Raw genomic sequence first — 22300 nt, forward strand, 5'->3', positions numbered from 1 at the left:
GTGAGTTCAAGTCCCAGTCTGGGTTCTGGCTCAGTTCAAATCACAAGTGCTGTCAGTTTTAGTCTTTAATATCAAGTTTGCCTGCCATGTAAAGCCAGATAACTTCTACCAACATAAGCATCACACACTTGGAGGACTTATAATCTAGGCTCTACTAAATGAGCAAGGGGTTCTAAGCCTGAGGATGGGGTTTTAGCCTGAGCATTGACACTAAATTATTAGTGAGTCATAGTAGAAGTATGAAGTGATTATAAACCAGTGTAGTCATTATGGAAAACAGTAAGGAATTTCCACAAAAAACTAAAAGTAGAGTTGCCATATGATCCACCAATCCCACTCCTGGGCATATATCTGGACAAAACTATAACTTGAAAAGATACATGCACCCCTATGTTCATAGCAGCTCTATTTACAATAACCAAGACCTGGAAACAAGCTAAATGCCTATTGCCAGATGAAAGAGTAAAGAAGATGTAGTGTGAGTATACAGACACATAAACACACACACACACACACACACACACACACACAATGGAATATTACTCAGCCATAAAAAGAATGAAAGAATGTCATTTGCAACAATCTGGAGAGACCTAGAGATTATCATACAAAGTAAAGTAAGTCAGAAAGAGAAAGACAAATACCATATGATATCACTTACACAAGAAACCTACAATCAACACAAATCAACATCTCTTCAAAACAAAAAGAGACTCACAGACGTGGACAACAGACTTGTGGCTGCCAAATGAAGGGAAGGATTGAGACAGAGGCAAACTATTATATATAGGATGGGTAAACAACAAGGTCCCACTCTAAAGCACAGAAAACAAGATTCAACATCTTGTGATAAACCATAATGGAAAAGAATATGAAAAAGAATATATATGTATATATGTGTAACTGGGTCACTCTGCTATACAGCAGAAATTAATACAACATTGTAAATCAACTATACTTCAGTAATTTTTTAAAAATTACAAGAAAAAAGAAGCCTTTTTTTTTTTTTTTTGTCTTTTCGCTATTTCTTGGGCCGCTCCCGCGGCATATGGAGGTTCCGAGGCTAGGGGTCGAATCGGAGCTGTAGCCACCGGCCTACGCCAGAGCCACAGCAACGCGGGATCCGAGCCGCATCTGCAACCTACACCACAGCTCACGGCAACGCCGGATCGTTAACCCACTGAGCAAGGGCAGGGATCGAACCCGCAACCTCATGGTTCCTAGTCGGATTCGTTAACCACTGCGCCACGACGGGAACTCCCAGAAGCCTTTTAACAACGATAAACCAGAAAATATGCAATGAATTTTATCAGCTTCCAACCTAATTACTGCATATATACTTCAGAGAGGCATTTCCAAAGATAAATCATAGCCTGGATAAGTCATCCTCAAATCATGTCTAGAAAATGATTCCTCTCTTGGAAATCCTCACAAGGATACGCAACCACCTCTCTGTTTTTGGTAGAGAATGATTATTTTTAGATGAACAGGAGATCCTACTTTCCTCTCCACATCGCAACAGACATTTCATGCTTCTTTTAACTCATCCAAATTCAGAATAGAGCTATGTCTGAGTCTGTCACCAGAAATATATTCCTTTAGGGAATGTTGTCCTCCTTCATATATGAATAAATCATCTCTGGGTTTGAGGTCTACTTTATGCTATGTAACTCTTTCCTTCTTAAAGAAGATGTATAAGATTTTAACCCACTCTATTCTTCCTATACTTGGAGTGTTTTGTGTTTTAACCATACTTATCATCACTTGCATTTGGAAACCTGGAGCTCAATTAAGTCGGAAAATATATGTTACAAAGCAAACTTGTATAACTTTGGGCATAGTACATGAAATACTGAGCATTTCTGTAAATACTCTAGCTAAGGTTATATAATGAATATTGCAATCACACTCTATAACAATAAAGGGTTCTTTTTAAGGAAGAAGCAAAGTTCTCCATGAATATATATCATTAAGATGATTTATGGAACACCTAAAAATTGAGTTAAATGTCTTTCCATTCATCAATCTTCCAAAATACATATTGGGAAAAATGTATGACTCAGGTATCTTCGCAAAGATAATGGGTATCTACAGAAGTACATTAAAACTAAGGTCAAGGCTATAAGTTATGAAAGCAGCTAAGAGAACAAAACAGAATTACAAAGTTAAAGATTTTTGCCTTTAACTAATAAATGCTAATCAAATAAGCTGGAAATCCAGACTGGGAGTTCCTCAGGCCACTGGTGGATTACTGACAGTCTTCTCTTTAGAGTTCATATTTTCAGTATCATACATCCAAAAGCCTAAATTGTAAAAGGCATCCGGCCTGACTCACTTCAAGAACTCTATTTTAACTCAAAGGGTATATAATTAGAATACTAGTATTCTAGCACTTCAAGATATTTTTAAAGTTGTTTGAAAACTGCTATATTGTCACAGAAGGTTCCTTATTGGTACAGAAACTGGGAAAGCTGCTCAGGGTGTTCAGCATGCTCCTGAATCTGCCTGTTTATTGTCTTCCTCTCTCCACTTCCAGGCCATGGAAACTTCTTGACTTTACCATTGCAGTCAGTCCCTGTAGCCACCTGCTGCCAATCAGGCTTCTTAAACATTGCTGCAGTGATGGTACCTCTCTGTTCAAAGCCCTGTAGGATATCCTGTTTCACTGCAAAGTATTTGAACCTTACAGCCTCTCCCCAATCCACATTTTCAGTCATTTCTCTCAAACAATTTTGCTTCACTAACAATGCTGTCCAATGCCTACCGTGGCCTCCACTGCTACGATCCTGATCAGAGCCTCCACTCTGTTTCTATCCTTGACCACTTTCCACCTGTCTGTCTTGACCCTCTCTAGTAAGAGTCAGACCCTGGAAGGATGAAAGGGTAAATACTGTAGGCTTTGTGGTCCTAGAGGGGTCCCTTAGAACGACTTCTCTCTTCCATTGTAAAGCAAAAGCAGCCAGTATACAATGAATAAGAAGAGTTCCTAAAACTTTGTTTTTGGATACTAAATTTCAATTTCGTATACTTTTCCTGTGTCATGAAATACTATTCTTCCTATTCTTCCTCTTAATGTTTTTTTCAATCACTTAATAATGTAGAAGCAATTCTTAGTTAATGGACCATACAAAAACAGGCAATGGGCTTGATTGGTCTGGGGCTATTGTTTGCTGACTCCTACTCTACATGTCAAAAGAGCAGCCAGAAATTAGTATGATTGAATTTAACTCCTGCTCAGAATCTGGAATTTGCTCAGTTCCACCCAGAGCAAATGTTCAGGTCTTTACCATGGCCTACATAAAAAGTTATATACTCTGATCTTTTTTGTTTCTCTGCCTTTATCTCCAATTACTTCAGTAATTCTTTGATTTTTGCTCAGTTCCAGCTAACTAATCTGCTTTCTGTTCCTTGAACACAACCCTGCCCCAGGGCCTTTGCACTGGCTGGTATCTCTGCCTAGAACCTATTTCTTCATGTTTCCACGGCTTTCTTTCCTGCTTCAAGATTTTGATCTAATGCCTTTCCTCAAAGAGTCTATCCTCACCGCTATGTTTAAATTTTAACTGCCCAGTTATGAATTGATTGAATTCTCTTAAAATTGATATATTAAAGCCCTAACCCTCAGTACTTCAGAATTTGACTATATTTGTAAAGGTCTTTAGAGAGGTGATACAGTTAAATTCATATTTTATAATAAATAATTCTCCAAGATTGATCTTATTTGTAATAACTGAAGTCTTAAAACATAAATTAATGGATTACATTAAATAGACTTTCATTAGATAGGATTTTAATATTTATGCATACCTCCCATATCATTATATTTCATAAAGAATTTAAGAAATCAGTAGGTTCTTAGTACTGACTTCTGAAGTATACAATTTATACTTTTCATTGTTGTTTTTTAATTGTACTATACTTCATACCCCAGGAAATAGGCAAGATGGTTATAACATTAATTTTATGCTCTGGTGAGGGGGAAAAAAAAGGCTTTACTAAATTTCAAATTTTTAAAAATGTAAGGACTTCAGACTCATGAATTTTTAGCAAAAATATCTCTGTCATATATCTTGGAGTAACATACAAGTAATGTGGCATTTTTAGCTCAAAGAGGATTTTTTTTTATAAGGAAGCATTAAAACATAAGTATAACCCTTCGAGAACACAGATTTTCAATTTTATTATTTTTGAAAGACATCTTTTGAGTTACATATTCTATTTGCTTTTCAGAAATTTTAAATTGATATAAATTGAACACACTTTGACCTTTTCTTAGGACTCCAAAATAACTGAATGATGTTACTTGTTATACTCTGCACTGGCTTATCAGTATCCAAGACAAGGCTTAGGACTACCTGAATGAGTACTGATCCCAACTCTGTCCTTAAAAATGTTGGCTTTAAAAAAGTATCTGGTGGCAATCTGAATTGGGATCACTTATTTTTCTAAGTCAGAAACAGGAAGAATGTCAACCTGCCCAAGATCACCTGCTAAAATGAGATGGTACTAAGATTTAAGTTTGGGTCTTCTTGGCTGCCAAAACCAGAATTTCTATCAGGCCAAGATACCACCACAGGCACTTATCGCAATGCTAAGGTTGGGAGAACAATGCCTTCTGGAACTGTAGTGTAATGGACCAGTAACAGGGCTAATCAGCTCTCCTGGTCTTGGAACATCACTTGAATACCTCGACCTCAATATTCTCTTCTGAAAATAAAGAGGTCAGGAGTTCCCACGATGGCGCAGTGGAATCCAACCAGGAACCATGAGGTTGTGGGTTTGATCCCTGGCCTCGCTCAGTGGGTTGAAGTTCCAGCATTGCTGTGAGCTGTGGTGTAGGTCGCAGATACGGCTCAGATCTGGTGCTGCTGTGGCTATGGCATAGGCTGGCAAGTGTAGCTCCGATTTGACCCCTAGCCTGGGAACCTCCATATGCCATGGGTGCAGGCCTAAAAAGCACAAAACAAATAAAATAAAACAATAAAAAATTTTAAAAAATGAAAATAAAGAAGTCCGACCACATGTTTGCAGTCTATTGAGATTTAACCTGTGTTAAATAGAATATTCCAACACAACTATTTATATAAGTGATATAATCTACATGATGTTGCTGCTGTCACTGTCATTGTGTTGTGCACTTTCACTGCTTTGAATTTGAACAAGCTCCATAACCTTCCAAGATCACAGACTGTGCCTTTACTTGGAGATGGGCTAGGAGAACATCACTGAATGGCTCATTTGCATGTATTTGGGCATTTGCCCAGAAGTTGGCTGTATAGTTTCCCTTGGGGATCTTTAGTAGACACAGCATAAAACTGATCTTTAAAGTTATAAAAGCCTTTTATAGAACTGGCTTCATAGTTCTTTGAAACCTTTTGGCTTTTGTTTGGCTCAGGGAATTCTAAAATGGTTAGGAAACTCTTTTATGTATACCCCATAATAAAACAGGCTCTGTGTAACTCAAGGAACAGAAGAGGAACATGACTGATCCGGTAGGTTTTAAGTCTCTTACCCCAACCTAGTAACTTTGCAAAGTGGAAATCCTCCCATTATAGAGGTGATAATACCGAGCTAGGGGGACTTTGAACTTTCTCAGAGTTATACACAAGCTGGAGTAGAAAACTGAAGTTAGAAAACAGATCAACTGAAATACTGATTTTATGTATATAATTCTGTAATTAAAAATTAATTATATAATCAATTATATTTACTTATGTATATAATTACAGTATATCCAAGGTGACATCTCTTTGTTCCAGAAGGTTTACTATAAAGATTGAATCTATAAATTTCTATATTGTTATTTTTTAAAACATTAAAATGCAGTCATTATACATATACTATGTTCACTGTAGAAAAATGAGAAATACAAATACAGAGAACTTCATACATAGGACACTCATATATATGATTTTTGAAACAAATGAGAATATATACAGCTCCTACCCCTGTTTTAAAATGTGCATTTATACCTCCTCCGTGTACAGTTAGAGAGAATTCAGACTTTCAGGGCTCTGGATTATCGACAGCAGTTTCTATAATGGGAAGAAGTACTGGGCAGAGATAAGAAAGCAGCAGAACCACAGCAGAGATTAGAATGAGTAGCTGACGTGGCTGAGATCAGAAGGAGTGATACGGGCAAACAATCACAATCCTACCCACTTTGGGGAAGACATAGAGAAACAGAGGTAGAAGTGTAGCTGTGTCCCCAAAAAACACTGGTGTGCAATTTACTCAAATATCCAAAGACTAGTTATTAAACATTTATTATGAACTAGGTGTGGTCTAGACACTAGATTATAGTAATGAACAAAACAAACAAGATCCTTAAACAGTTGACATCCAAGTTTACAGACCCTTATAAATCATCTTTTTTTCTTTTTTTTTGCTTTTTTGCTTTTTAGGGCTGCACTTGCAGCATATGGAAGTTTCCAGGCTAGGGATCAAATAGGAGCTGCAGCTGCCAACCTACATCACAGCCACGGAAACACTGGATCCTTAACCCATGAGTGAGGCCACATCCTCATGGATACTAGTTGGGTTGGGAGCTTGCTGAGCCACAATAGGAACTCCCAGCCTAAATTATTTTAGATCACGGTCAGTTCCATGGAGAAGGTGATCATACATCCCAGTTTGTCTGGGACAGTCTGGGTTTGTGTCTCCTTTCTTGCTGTGATTACTAAGATTGCCTCCTTTTACTTTCTAAAGTGCTCCAGTTTTGGTCACCCTCTCTGTAAAAGAAATTTGAAAACAGTGATATAAAAGAATCTCATTATAGGAGGGTTTGTTTGGAGTAGGATGATCAGGAAATGACTTAATAAGATGATAGTTGAGCTGAGACCTTAAGTCGTCACATAGTGAGTTTGAGTTGGAGTTTGAGGAGGGAGAACTCTATAGTGAAACAAAGATACGGTTTGGGTTCTGCCAAATCTAGCTTTATAATTTTGGGGGTTGAACCTGTGCCACTGCAACAATCCAAGCCACTGCAGTGATGACACCGGATCCTTAACCCACTGCACCACAAGGGAATTGCTCATTTCATATTTCAGTCCCATCACATCCTAGGTTTGGCACCTGGGATAGGCTCCTGATAGGACACACAAATGGTATAGCTTAAGTCCTATAACAGGAGTCAGAAAGGAACATATTAAATTACATGGATAAAGAAACTGTTACTTAGTCATAATAGCCTCCCCCCAAATCTACATTTTTGAACAGACATATAGTAAACACTGAGTTAGGGGAGAGCTGGAGAATTAAATATTTTTAAGTCACTTAGAAGACTCAAGTCTACTTGAAATACAACTCTAACAGTTGAATCTGTGAAATAATACAGGACTGATGCCTAAGTGCTGAACAAAGGAGGATAGACAACATGTCCTGTGAGAGCTCAAAAGGCAACAAAATCAGTGTGCATCACAGAGGGAAGACAGATCCACGGGAGGGGGAGAAAACGGGCTGAACACGTGCTTAAGTGATGGACCGTCACAAGCACTACCTGATTGCCAAGTAAGCCACAGGAGCAACTCCTTGGACAAGGAAGAGAAGCTTCTGATGGGCTTTGCTGGTAGTTTCTAGAACAATCTGGTAGTGTGCACACTGAGCTTTTTAGAAAAACTTTCTTCCCCTGTAAATAACCCCACTGATCCTCTCCCTCCCAGCTTCTTTCTCATCTTCCTTGTTTGGCTCCCCTCTCATCGGCTTCTCTCCCTCTAATTTTTTCAGAGGAACATCTTTTAAAGGCTTACTGCCTACTTAAGTTGCTCATTCTCCTTGCCTCTCCTTGGCAAAAACCACAAGAGACAGCTGCCTCCGCTTTTAGAAATCTTTGCACATGTTGGTTTGTTGAGTTAACTGGCCAGCATCTACCCGCTGCACTAGCAGAGTAACATGGGGCAGGTGGGAATCATGAAGAAATAGCTTACAAAAGACATAAGGCTCGGCCCTTAACAACCACTTAAACATTTTTAGTTGAATCAATAAATGGCAAGTGCAGTTACTGAAAACTAACATAATAAAAGGCAAAAGGGTTTTTAAAGCGCAGTCATTTATACAGGTTACTTTATATTTATCCCTAATTACTAGGCAACATAATAAGGACTAAGTATCCAATTACCTTTAGGGAAAATTTATTAAAAAAACAAAACAAAACAAAACAGAACATCCTCGAGATCAATAATGATGATAAAAATTACCTATTTGTTGAATGTTTGCCAGCAACAGGTGTGTACAGAGGAATGTCCCCATGTTACAGATGTGTTGGTCCAGCCCATAGCAGCTGGATGAACTTCACAATGGCAGAATTAACGACAGAGCTGGAAATCTAATACAAGGCTTCTAAGTCTTCCCCTACGTGTGTTGTTACCCTCCAGAAGCTTAGCTGTGGGGTGAGCAGAGAGGATAGCTCTCCTGGAACACATGCTAAGAATTTTTGTTTGTTTGTTTTTAATGCAATATATTTATATTACAGTCATTAAGACTATGATGAAAAGACATTAGAGGAAAAAACAGTCAGATAGTAAGCCAGACATGAAACCCATAAAGAAGGGTATCAAATGATAGAATGTATTTTTTTAAGAGTTTACTCTGTTGATGAACATTTAATCAGTTCATCGAAGAAAGAATTGGAAAGTTTCATTCGAGTCAAATTTGAAGATTATAACCCAGGCAAAGCACCTCAGAAAGCTCTAAGGGCTTTTCCATTGGTTAAAAATCAAAGCACAGATATGTAAGGATGCACAACGAATGGCATATTATTGACAGTTTACATAATCCAGATCTAAGTGGCATCCTGATGGGTCATGAGACTCCTTATAAGATCAAGAAGGAATGCTTTCTTTTAAGGAGTTGTCATGCTGATGCTAGGAGAATGTTATTCTTTATGGTTGAGCAGGTATTCCTGCTGATGGGAGAGGTCTGGTCAATGCATAATATTGATATACAATGGCCAGTGGGGGGAGAGAGGAGGCCAAAGGGCAGAGAAGAATGTATTTATGTTGAAATTTTTTCTTGTCTTGCCATAAAACATGAATTTTATTTCACAATTCCTCCAAGCAACACTTGGCATAGTTCTCCCTTATTCCAGCCACTCATTCAGCTCTGTGACACACTGTCTTTGAAAACAATAGCAGGTTGGCCGTCCTCAGCTATTATTATAGGTTGATCTGCTGGAAAGTCCTATGGGTTTACTTTTTAAAAAGTAAACAATGGTCCCACATAAAGAACATCTTGAGACATTCTGATGTTATTGCAGTATCTCTATCAGGTAGAAGAAAGGGACAAGAGTAGGCAGAGGCTTCATTAAAACTTGTTTTTCGATTCTTTTGGCATATACTGAAAAAAATATATCAATGCTGATTTCCATCATGGCCAGCTGGACTTTGCTATCCTCCACAGAAAAAGGGCAGCTCCTCAAATCTTAACCCCTTCATCCCAACCCACAGTGTATCCCAATCCTGGAAAAAGAAGGTAGGAGAGAAAATACACTTTATGAAAGAAAATCCTTCATCATTCTCAGCAAGCACAAGCCATAACCACATCATCCTGAGCTGTAATACCACCGACCTCTACAGCAAACATGACATTGTGTTCATGTGTTGTTTACTGGGGCTGATGATAGTGACATCTCCTCAGAAAACAGAGTCCATTTGTTAGAGGGTGCATGTTTATTTCACTTAGAAGTTTAAGAAACACAGTGGAATTTGGGACCGAAGTCATACGATCAAAGTAAAGATAAACGATAGTGAAAGATGTGGTAGATTGACAGGAGCTTTGCAAGTTACCCCAGGGAAATGATTAGCTTGCTTGTGCCCCTTTCAATATCTTTTGAAGGTAAGCAACGTGACCAATGTTAGTAATTTTAAACAAAGAAAGCCTTGTCAGTGGGTGAATATAAAAATAAGTATGGCCATGAGCATATTTCTTCTACATAGAGTAGTTTTGCTATTGGCTTCTGGGGTGGGGTCCGCCAATGGAAGCACTAGCAAAAGTCTGAAGGTTGGATGAAGAAGTCAGTAATTTTCTTTCTTCCTTCCTTCTCCTTTCCTTCCTCCATCCCTCCCTCCCTCTCTCCCTTCCTTCCTTTCCTTTCTTCTTTCTTTTTTTTTCCCAGAGCTCCCTTCCTGTCAGGTCTCCATGGGTTGGCTGTGTCTCTGTATGAATGGCCACATCTGTCAGGCAGTCTTTGCACACAGTTTCCCCATCCAGGCTTCAGAAATGGGCCCCACCCCTGTGCCTTCAGTGGCCTGCTGCTACTCGAGCACACCTTACCCCTTGTTCCCTTCCTTACCGTTGACCGCCTCCCATCATCCTTACTATTATTTTAGAATTATATCATTTTCCTGAGATCTCTTTCCTGCCAGGAACATAACTGATACTTATTACAATCAATGCATAATATCCTCAAGAGCCTTTATCCCAAACTGTGAAACTTCGATATTTCTTAGTGTATTTAAATGAAGCGCTGATGTGTAATTGCCGAAGTTTTGGCTAAGAAAGGTCTGATTACCTTAGCCAGCAGGGGCAAATCAGAGCTCCTTCAATGAATATTAGCTCTCCTCTTGAGACCACATGATGCATCTTGTCAATTAGTCAAGAAGTGAGTTTTAAAGATGTAACATGACTAAGACTGTGAAGTCAGATCACTTACTACTTGGAAGTTCTCATAATGATCAAAACAGTCTCCTCTTTGGAAGAGTCTTTAAGCCCTACAAGTTTTACCTAACATACTAATGATGCAGTAAAAAACATAAACTACCAGGTTATTAAGCATTCACATGCAGATTTTCTTCTGAAACGGAAGGGGCAACCAGTATTCTGCCTATAGGGGTGTTGTGCCCATCAAACCTACAGCTCCTCTAATGAGCTCTGGCAGCAATGGCAGAATTTGAGATTAGGAAAGAAGGTGAATCCCTCAAAATATCCCTTTACTTCTGCATGAAAAGTCAAACTCATTAGTAGAGGCCAAAAAAATTCTACCGATAAAACTGAAAATGTAAACTCTGCTGGGCGGGCAACACAATTACATATGTTCCTTGGCAGTCAAGAATAAACATCCTCTTTTGCTTTCTTCTTACTTGAGGGCAGGTTTCAATAGAAGGAGCACAAGAAAATTGAGCATAACATGGTGGCATATTATGCGCATTTCAACAATGGAAATGTTACATAGTGCTATAAGAAAAATGATCTCCCTTTATCAGCAAGGCTCGAATGAATTAAAAAATAAAAATGTAATCAAGAATAGCATACGTTGAGAGGTGGCAGGCCAAGTGAAAATAAACTGTTTATTCAATTGTCTCATGTCAGGGCCAGGAGAACCAGGAAAGAAAAACACCTGTCACCTTTTGCCAGGATGAAACCTGAGTTTTGTGAATTTTTAATCATGTGAGGTCTTCAGGAACACATCTTTGCATGAGATGTGTGGGCCCTGTGTTCAGATGGAGCAGGGATGAGGGGTAGAAGAGGAGGTCAGAGGGGACTCAAAAACCTGATCCTGTGATTTGAAATCAGCAGGGGAAAAGAAAGGGCCTGAAAAAAGCAAGTGTGCGTAGCTAGAAACAGGCTTTCCTAAGTCTCTTATTTTGCTAAGCGTCATCCTTTATTTTCTCTTTTACACTTTAAAAATGCAACATTAAAAAAGATCTTTCAGTCACTAGCCTAGTGAATGGTTAGATCCACAGTCCCTTCCTCAATGATAAGGCTGGAAGCAAATGTTTGCCAATTTGCGAAACAGATGTGCTCTCTCTCTCTCTAATCTAAAGTTCTCTACTTGATGAAATGATGAATGTTTATGTCACACTTTCAATAATATAATTCTAATAAACGTGAAGTACTTTAACCCACTAATTCAACAGCCATTGAAAGCTTAACAGAGTGCTTTGCTTTGAATTGCTTTTGTTTCCTTCAGATGGAGAGGTGAACTTCCGCAGCCCCTGTAGTTTTCAGACTCTTAAGCCTGAAACAAAGCTCCAGGCAATAGCCACCTCAGACATAGGTTTTTGGAATACCTGCTAATAGGAAAATGTGTTCAGGTCTTGATTTTTCAAGAAAACTAGAAGCAGAAAGTTGATACATGTCCAAACAACCTCCCCCCCCCAAATACATAAAGCATTTCAATACTAAATCTCACATGCAGAAGAAAGTTTAAAACTTATTATCTATACTATTACCCACCCTTTTAAATGGGTCAGCATTTATCTGACAGGGTGTTCTGTGGGTTCCTATGGTACACAAATGGCCAATCCATAGAATAAGTCTCTTATTACTGATGTCGTATTAGAATTCTCCTAAGTCATCATTTCTTTAGATGTACAGAAATATACACCTGACCCCCATCTGGATTTGAATATAATATGGTACAAGGAGAGGCAGGTCTCAATTTGAGAAGGAATTAGGATAACTGATCCTATAGGACACCTCACTACATTGAACACAGTAGCCATTAACTTTTCACATTTGCATACGGATTTCTGAGATTTATTGTATACAAAAGAATCTTTAAAAATGCTTATACGTTCATGATAAATAAGGCCAATATAGGTGTTTGTATAATCCAGTCTTTGGAAAATGATTTGCCATGATAGAAATATGGAAAAAGCTTATGGTAAAGTAAAAGCATCTTATTTTATCTGGACAAATCTACTACTGAATTTGCACTCTCTAATATGAAGCTTATTTTAGAAAAAAATCACTACTTTTAAATTATTTATTTATAAGCAATCTTTGGCATTGCCAAAGCATATGAAAAGCTCTCTGAAAAGGAAACTGCTTTCCTCTGACGTGTGATAACACTAATAAGACATATCAAAGGAGAGTGTGTGCCCATGAAAATTTCTTTGCACTTCAAATTTTCTGTTTGTGTAAAGACAGGGGCATTTTGATATCAAATGGAAGGAAAGTGCCAACAATACAGGTTACGTATTTCAGAAATAACCTGTTTTCAAATGTAAAACAAAGTCACTATTTCTTTAGATCACATCTTTAATTGAAAAAGTGAAGATAAAGGGGTTGTGGGTAAAATAAGAAATAAAAGCAAAGAGTCATCCAAGGAATATTCATATTGTTTTAAATTTTTGATAACTACAAAGACATATGCTGATTGTTCAGGATACAATTAGCAACTGATTGCATATCCAACCTTAAAGCAAATTTTTAAAACTAATTCAACCCTGCTTCCTACTTCTTCATTAATTACTAGCTAAGGGACTTGAAAGTGCTCTAATGAATTTTACATTAGATTCTGCAATATGAACAGTGTATATTATCACAGCATCTAGTAAATGCAGAAATTGTCTTTTTTAAGTTGCATTTTGAGCAGTTGTAAAGATTCTGGCTGGATTTTACAACACTGAATATTAGAAACTGAGCAGAAAAGAATTTTGCAAGAAACAAGTTGCTTTAATCATACTTCCCAGGTTATAAATCTATCTTACTACCTTATAATATTCTGCCCTATTTCTCAAAGTTCTTTTTTTTCTCCTTGTGGCTCAGAAAGAAGAGAAGAAATCCTACCTATATTGATTTCTAAATATGCATTAAATGAGGCTTAAAATATTTCTGCTATACTAGTTTTCCATAAATTTCATGTTATACATTACCATACAGTCATTAGACAACCACAACATTTGGGATTCAATGCTTATGGTTTATGACGTCACAACACTTTACCATCTTCATAAAATTCTTTGAAATCAGAAGTTTCAGAAAACTACACAAAAACAGGTCATGCAAAAAAAAGGTAGAACAATGCACCCAAATCCAGTAAGAAACAGGTAGGACCTTAAAACTGCCTTATCAAAGAGGAAATTACACTACCATGGAAACCTCATGGAAAGCTTTATTTTATAAAATATTTCTCTAATTTTATAGCAAGATGAAAGATAACCTATTGAGCATTGTCTAGTAAGATATAGCTTCATAAGTGGCACACCATCCTTACTGAGGGTTTAAAGCAAATATCATATTGATATAATTAATCACAATTGACATGCTACAGCAAAGTCACACTGGGACGAAGTATCGAAGTATAAATACTTGGTGAAAAATACAAAAGAGCCACAAAGTTAACCAAAGTTGGGTACCTACTCTCAATGATTATTCTGAAAAGCATTAAAAGCCACCGCAATTTACAGTGCTAAAAGATAAGCATCTGATAAGCATCCTATTAATGTACTTATTAATACTTAATAATGCTCTCAGAAATCTTTTGATTTTCACAGTTACTCCCTCAAAACTGTTTTTCCGGATCAGGTTGTTAATAACTGTGTTTTCAGTTCTGCTATTCATCATACAGAGTTAATTTCCCAGGGAAAATGTTGCTCAAATTCATCTCTCAACCTTGCATCACAATGTCTAGGTTTCTTTAGCAACTCTTCTTTTTCATGATTTAGATTAAAGAAGACACATATAAGTTGAAAAAATAAAGCTAACAATAATTGCTCATGGCCAGAATCATAGTATGATATTATATCAACCAAGCTTTACTCCTCAGGAGTTTGCAGATCCATTAAAAATATCTATTATCAGAGTCAAAGCAGTTTTGGTCTCACTTGTCACTATCTTCACGATGGCATTGCCTTGGAATTCCGTGGGCAGCAAAAGTGCTATTTAAGTTCATAATTATGGAACATCTTAAAAATATTTTCTATCAACACTTAGATTTAAATAGAGTTTCTATTTCCATCATGCAACATGTTAAACATTGAAATCTACTGCAACGAAACAAATATCAAAGCTCTCATGGACATTATACTCTTTAGCTGTTTTTCACATTGTGCTCACATTTTGCAAGGAATTCAGAAATCCAAAAGAAATGGCCTTAACTCTTTCACTGCTAAGCTCTATAATCAAATACTAGCAATAATCTATGGATTATAATGATCAAAGAGTTCTAGAGAATTTCTAAATACCTGCAGGAAGAAGAGCTTTGTGATTTTCCAGCAAACTGCAGCAGGCAGAAGAGAGGAAAAAACCCCTCACACGACCATGCATTTAAAAAAAAAATCTTTCTACTCTGCAGATACCGCTTCCTTAGACTGAGGCACATTCAACAGCAACACTGCCAAAAAGACATAAAAGATACATCCACAGAATCCAGTTCTATCCCCAAATTAGAGCTGCACTGCACACATTTTTAGAAACGTGAATCTCAGCAAACACTCACAACTGTATTTTATTGACAACATGAAAAATAAACACAACACAGAAATAGTGAGTCTTCCCTATTCCATTTCAACTTTGGCACCACGCTCCACCAGCCTCTATTAAAAAAAATAGTCATTACCTGTATGAAGAGAACCTGTTAACAGTCTGAGGAGGTACTGGGCAAATTTCAATATTTCACGTTTACACCGTTTTCTACAGCCACTCATCTTAAGCAACAAGGTATTCCTCTGAGGAGAGCCAGAAGTCTTTGCCAATATTAAAAAAAAAAAAAAAAAAAGACAGTCTCTGAGGGGAAACTTCTGTCTCAGTTTATGTCACAGGCTGCCTTACAACTCCTGTGGAATTAGCTGTTACTGCCTGAATCAGAAATTCCTTTAAAGAGAAACCAGATACAGAGAGAAGAGGCACAGGGTGGTAAGAAAGGGCTGCTTCTCTGTGTGGTCACCAAGTCCTTCTGTGGCAACCGATAGGCTGCTGGTTCACACTTGTAGTAACCCACTGTGGCTCAGCTCAGCACCCCCTCTCCAGGAGCGACCGCAACCTCACAGACCATTCAGAGGGAGGCGGGGCCTGCGATGCCAGCTCATCAATGAATCAGCATGTAAGCAGGTGAGGGGACAGAGGACAGGTCACTGGGGCTGAAGCCCTTTGGAGAGCCATAAAAGGAGCCTGCTAATGCAATCAGGTCTGCCGGGGAGGGATTTCAGGGTCCAAAATAATCTCCCCCCCAGCCCCCCACCCAAAAGGCAAGAGGGAAAGCATGCTATTCAAGGTCAGACAGAAGACAATTCCCTAAAACAGTGTTAGTCAGATTCAGAAAGCCTAGATGGGGAAAAGGCTCTTTTGAGAAGCTGACCCTGATTCTCAACAGAGTTGAAGATTTACCACCAAATAAGAGACAACACTCTTTAGTCACAGATCATATATTCTGCTTCATGGGCACAGAGGTGGAAAATAAGCTGTTACCTAAATTTGGCTGTGTTTTTTTGCACTGCCCAGGCTCAGGGATTTGGAAAGAAGGCAAAAAAAAAAAAAAAAAAAAAAAAAAATCATTGTCTCCTTTAAAATACAGTCGCCTGGAAACCACAACTCTTAAGCCCCTCTACTTTGCCTCCAGGCAACAGAGCTCCAAAGGCTAACTGACTGCATTATCCTAAGAGAAAGACTGCCTCAGTTTCTTCATATTTCTAAAAGGCAAAATGTGACTTGCTAGCTCCTTACCAGCTGACTCATTTTAATAGTGAAAAATTACAAGAGTTTGCAATATTCACAAGTACTTTTCTATTACAGACAGTGTTAGAGTGATAGGCAGTTGCTATGAAACCTAGAAAACTAGAGGCTTGCCTTCTCTGAAGGTGCAGTTTTTTGGTCTTTGGTGGTTTTTGGTTTGTTTGCTTGTTTTATTCTTGAGTACCTCGGGCAGTTTTTGGAACTCGTCTACATTCTAATTCATACCCCAGAGCATTTATTTATTTATTTTTGCTTGTTTTGTGTATATGTATACATGTTATCTCCTTGAGATTTAGTGTATATGGATGTCTCTCCTCCATACTTTAAATAACTAGATAGGTCTTTTTGTTTTCCTGACTGTTGTTCTGGCTGTTCTGACAATTCTAGGTAGAACTAATATTTACCAACAATACTATACATGAAATGATGTTCTTTGACAATAAAGAAAGAAGCACTCTTGGAATCACAGACATAAACCGATTTAGCAGTAACTCACTCTCTTCTATAATTCTCTCGCATTCCCTCAGACTCAAAGGTATATAATCATCCGAGTGGAATATTGAAGTAAGCTTTCCAGGAACTTTCAGAAATTTAGCATCTGAGATTAAAAGCAGGTTGATACACAAAGGTTAGCAATATGCTCTCTTAAAGTTTTTTCTCACATGCATTTGCCATGAGTAATGGTATCCCTAAGTGTGAAATAGGTAGAAGAAATATGCTAGCATAGTTCTATAGTCAGGACTAATCATTTGAAAGCCCCACTTTCTTATCTGTAAAATGGGTAGCAGGACCTTTTGTTTGTTGGAAAGAGAAATAAGTTATTGTATAGGTGACATTAAGCACAGCACTTCTACTCACTTATGCAGAAATTAAACACTGAGCACTTGTCATGTTCCATGCCTGGTTCTAGGTGCTGGACATGTGACAGTAAGAAAGGCAAAAGCCTCTGCATTCACAGAACTTATACCTTAGGTTAGAAAACAATAAACTGATGAAGACTAAATAAGAAAATATCACACATAGGAGTTCCTGTAGTGGCACAGTGGAAATAAATCTAAGAACCATGAGGTTCAATCCCTGGCCTCGTTCAGTGGGTTAAGGATCTAGCACTGCTGTGAGCTGTGGTGTAAGTTGCAGATGTGGCTCAGATCTGGCATTGCTGTGGCTCTGGTATAGGCCAGCAGCAATAGCTCCAATTAGACCCCTAGCCTGGGAACCTCCATATGCTGCGGGTGTGGCCCTAAAAAGACAAAAGACAAAAAAATAAAACATCACATATAAACAAATGCTATGAAGACTATTGAAACCAGATTAACAGAACAGAAAATAAGTAAATTGAATGGTCAATGAAAAAATTTCTTAGAAAAGAGTTAATCTGGGATACCAATTATAGAGGAGAAGTCAGCCATCACCCATGAGATACTGAGGCGAAAAGTATGCCAAAGAAATGAAAAGCTTGTGACAACACCCAACCTGGAAAAGAGCTTGGCATCCTCAGGGAACAGAAAGAAGAGTATGGCTACTGAAGCACACAGAGTCAGGAGAGACTCATAGGAGACGATTTCATAGAGGAAGATGGAGGCTATGAGCCAGAGCCTACAATGTGCAGGGCCTTAGGAGTCAGGGTAAGGAATTTAGTTTTAGTCTGTGTGTGCTGGAAAGTCACTCCAGCAGATAGGAAGATTATACGGTCTGTCTTCTATGTAAAAGATGAATTGTAGGGGAGCAAGAATGGAAGAATGAATAACTACAAGGAGTACCACAGTGGTCTAGAAGGGAAATGGCCTGGAGTAGAAACGAGAGGTGGTTGATTTCTTGATCCATTCTGAAACAGAAGGAGTAGGATTTGGGAATGAGGGCAAGAGAAGAATTAAGGATGACTTAGTTTGGGGCTTGAACAAGTAGATAGGTAAGTATAATGAACTGATAAAACAGAAATACTGTGGGTAGTCTATGGGAGTTGATAAAGTCAAAAGTTCTACTTTGGACATAGGAGCGCTGAGATATTTTTAATACATTCAAAATTTAAGATATATTTTCATTAACCCATTTACTTAAAAATACTTATTTAAAAGGAAGATATCACTACCAAATCTGCAGATGTCAAAGGATAATAGGAAAATACCATGTATAACTCTATAGACATAAATTTGACAATTTAGATGAAATGCACAAATTTTTAGAAAAAAAAATCTATCAGACATGAAATAGATAACTTAAACAGCCCTGTAATTGTTAAGTAAATTAAATTTAAAATTTAAAAATTCCCCCAAAAAGAAATCTTCAGGCCACATGGTTTCATTAGAGAATTCTATCAAATATGTAAAGAAGAATTAACACCAATTCTTCATAATATCTGCAAGAAAATAGAAAGGAGGTAACATTTCCTAACTCATTTCATGAACCCTGTATTATCCTAATAAAGACAATACCCCCCAAAAAAGGAAACTACAAATATCTCTCATTAATACAGACTCCAAAACCCTTAATAAACATTAACAAAATAATTCAGTAATATATAAAAAGAATTATCTCCCACAACCAAGTGGGGTTCAGCCCAAGGCTCTAAGTTTGCAAGGCTGATTTGATGTGGAAAAACCAATCAATGTAATCTACCATATTAAGAAGCTAAAGAAGGGAGTTCCCGTCGTGGCGCAGTGGTTAACGAATCCGACTAGGAACCCTGAAGTTGCGGGTTTGGTCCCTGCCCTTGCTCAGTGGGTTAATGATCCGGCGTTGCCATGAGCTGTGGTGTAGGTTGCAGACGCGGCTCGGATCCCGCGTTGCTGTGGCTCTGGTGTAGGCCGGTGGCTACAGCTCCGATTGGACCCCTAGCCTGGGAACCTCCATATGCCGCGGGAGCGGCCCAAGAAATAGCAACAAAAACAACAACAACAAAAACAACAAAAAAAAAGACAAAAAAAAAAAAAAAGAAGCTAAAGAAAATTAATCCTATGATCACATCTATCAATTCAGAAAAAATATATGACAAAATTAACATTCATTCATAGTAAAAAGAAAAAATTCTTGGTGAAATAGGGATAGAGGGCAACTTTCTCAACTTGATAAAGCATATCTACAGAAACCTACTGGTAACATTATACTTAACAGTAAGAGACTAAATGGTTTTACTCTCAAGATCAGGAACAAGGCAAGAATGTCTACTTTGACCAACATTATTCAACAGTGTTGGAAGTTCTACCAGTGCAATAAGGTAAGAAAAGGAAATTTAAGACATACAGACTAAAAAAATAAAATTATCCTATTTGAGGATGACATGATACTCTATGCAGAATTACAAAATTCTTTTTAAAAACTCCTGGAGTTAATAGTGAGTTCATCAAGGTCACGGAATACTAGCTGAGCATTAATTATACTACTGAGAAGTCTATTGTATTAGCAATAAACGTGAACACTGAAAACTAAAACAAATCATTTATAATTGCTCAAAAAACAAATGCTTAGGTTTAAATCTAACAAAACATGCATGAAATTTGTATACTTAAGATTACAAAACCTCTGATGAAGGAAATAAAAGATTTAAATAAATGGAGAGACACTGTGTTCAGATATTAGAAGATTTAACACAGTAATTCTTTCCAAATCGAAATACAGGTTTAATATAATTCCAATCAAAATCTGAGCAAGATTATTTCTTAATATAGAAAAGGTTATATGGATTATATGGAGAGACAAAGGAAATAGCTGAAATATCTTTTAAAAGAAGATTAAGTCTTGAAATAACTCTATCTGATTCAAGAGCTACGTAACTTCAGTAATTAGAATTGTGGTATTGGGAGCTTCTTTTGTGATGTAGTGTTTAAGGACCCAGTATTGTCTCTATGGTAGCATATATACAAGCCTTGGCCTGGTGCACTGGGTTAAGGATCTGGCGTTGCTGCATCTGTGGCATAGGTTATAGCTGAGGCTCTTATCTGATCTCTGGCCTGGGAACTTCCGCATGCCATGTGTGCAGCTAAAAAAAAAAAAAAAAAAAAAAAGATTGTAGTATTGGTAGAGAGATGGGCACATAGTTCAATGGAACAGAATAGAAAACCTAGAAATAGATCCACACAACTATCCACAACATATATATATATATATATTTTATGGCTGTACCTGTGGCAAATGGAAGTTTGAGGGCCAAGGATTGAATCCCAGCCACAGCTGTGACCTAACTCCACAGCTATGGCAACACTAGATCCTTTAAATCACTGCTCCAAGCCAGAGATCAAACCCAAACCTCTGCAGCAACCCAAGCCAATACAGTCAGACACTTAACTCACTATTCTAATCTACAACAAATTGATTTTATTTTAATGAATTGTTTTTGATGAAGACATCAAGAGAAATTCAAAGGAAAAAGAGCCTTTCAACAGGTGGTTCTGGGGCAATTAGCATCCATTGGCAAAAACTGAACCTTGCATAAAATCTCACATCTTATATAAATATTAGCTCACAGTGGATCGTGGAATTAAATGTAAAACTATACAACTTTAAGAAAAATATACAATCTCTACAGTTTAGGGCTAGGCAAAGATTTTTTTAGATTTGACACCAAAATCATTCTTTATAAAAGAGAAATTGCTAAGTTGGATATCCTCTAATTTAAAAACTCTCACTCAGGAGTTCCCGTCGTGGCGCAGTGGTTAATGAATCCGACTAGGAACCATGAGGTTGCGGGTTTGGTCCCTGCCCTTGCTCAGTGGGTTAACGATCCGGCGTTGCCGTGAGCTGTGGTGTAGGTTGCAGACACGGCTCGGATCTCACGTTGCTGTGGCTCTGGCGTAGGCCAGAGACTACAGCTCCGATTGGACCCCTAGCCTGGGAACCTCCATATGCCGTGGGAGCGGCCCAAGAAATAGCGAAAAGACAAAAAAAAAAAAAAAAAAAAAAAAAAAAAAAAAAAAAAAAAAACCTCTCACTCAGACCCTATTACTTGAAAAAACACACTCTGGAGTGGGATAAAGTATTTCTAACTACACATCTGACAAAGGACTGGTATCTAGAATCTGTAAGGAACTTATAAAACTCAACAGTAAAAAACACACAACCCAATTAGAATATGAACTAATTAAATGAACATATCTCACCAAAATAAGATATACAGATAGCAACAAACCACATAGCAAGATATTTGATACCATTATTCATTATTGATACGCAAAATAAAACTACAGTGAGGTATCATTATACAAATAACCTGAATGGCTAAAATGAAAAACTAGTGATAAGACAAAAGGCTGGTGAGGATGCAGAGAAACCGGACCATTCATACATTGCTGATGGGACTGTAAAATGGTACAGCCATTCTGAAAAACAATATGGTAGTTTTCTCTAAAAAAAAGAAAATTAACATATAACAACTATTTAACCTAGCAATTGCACTCCCAAGCATTTGTTCTAAAGAAATGAAAATACATGTTCAGACAAAAATCTTTATATAAATGCTTTCAACGTGTTCGCCTAGAAGAGCCCCAAACTGGAAACAACCTGGATGTTCTCCAAGAAGTGAATGGATAACAGACAGTGATACACCCCTACCAGCAAGAAAAAATGAATGAAACATTGATATCCACAGCCTGGATGAATCGCAAGGGGATTATGCTGGGTGAAAAAAGCCAAACTAAAACGGTTATATACTTAGTATGATAATCTCTAGCTTCATTTGTGTTGCTACAAATGGCATTATTTCATTCTTTTTTATGGCTGAGCAATACTCCATGGCATATATGTACCATATCTTCTTTATCCATTCCTCCATAAGTGGGCATTTATGTTGCTTCTATCTCTTGGCTATTGCAAATAGTGCTGCAATGAACATTGGGGTGCATGTATCTTTTTGGATTATGGTTTTCTCTTGATATATGCCCAGGAGTATACTAAGACAGAGAAAGATAAGTATCAT

The 22300-nt window shown here is 37.7% G+C and overlaps 1 protein-coding gene across 3 annotated transcripts in view; it reads right to left on the reverse strand.

Annotated features, from left to right (window-relative positions):
* The window catches only part of KCNIP4 (potassium voltage-gated channel interacting protein 4), a 1125192-nt gene that overhangs the window by 871192 nt on the left and 231700 nt on the right, over positions 1 to 22300 (reverse strand). Inside the window, exon 1 of one of the 3 annotated variants that reach the window (XM_013978556.3) lies at positions 15281 to 15688. The exons of the other annotated variants lie outside the window; for them this stretch is intronic. Coding sequence (XP_013834010.1) covers positions 15281 to 15368 — 88 coding nt within the window. The 5' untranslated portion in view covers positions 15369 to 15688. Of the gene's footprint in view, positions 1 to 15280; positions 15689 to 22300 lie in introns of those variants that run through there. 3 annotated transcript variants of the gene reach the window in all.

This window comes from Sus scrofa, chromosome 8 (assembly GCF_054392235.1).
Source record: "Sus scrofa isolate SSC_HxYL_T2T_F1_AM1 chromosome 8, Sscrofa_HxYL_maternal_Yorkshire_Landrace_v2.0, whole genome shotgun sequence".
In the NCBI taxonomy this organism is placed as follows: Eukaryota; Metazoa; Chordata; class Mammalia; order Artiodactyla; family Suidae; genus Sus; species Sus scrofa.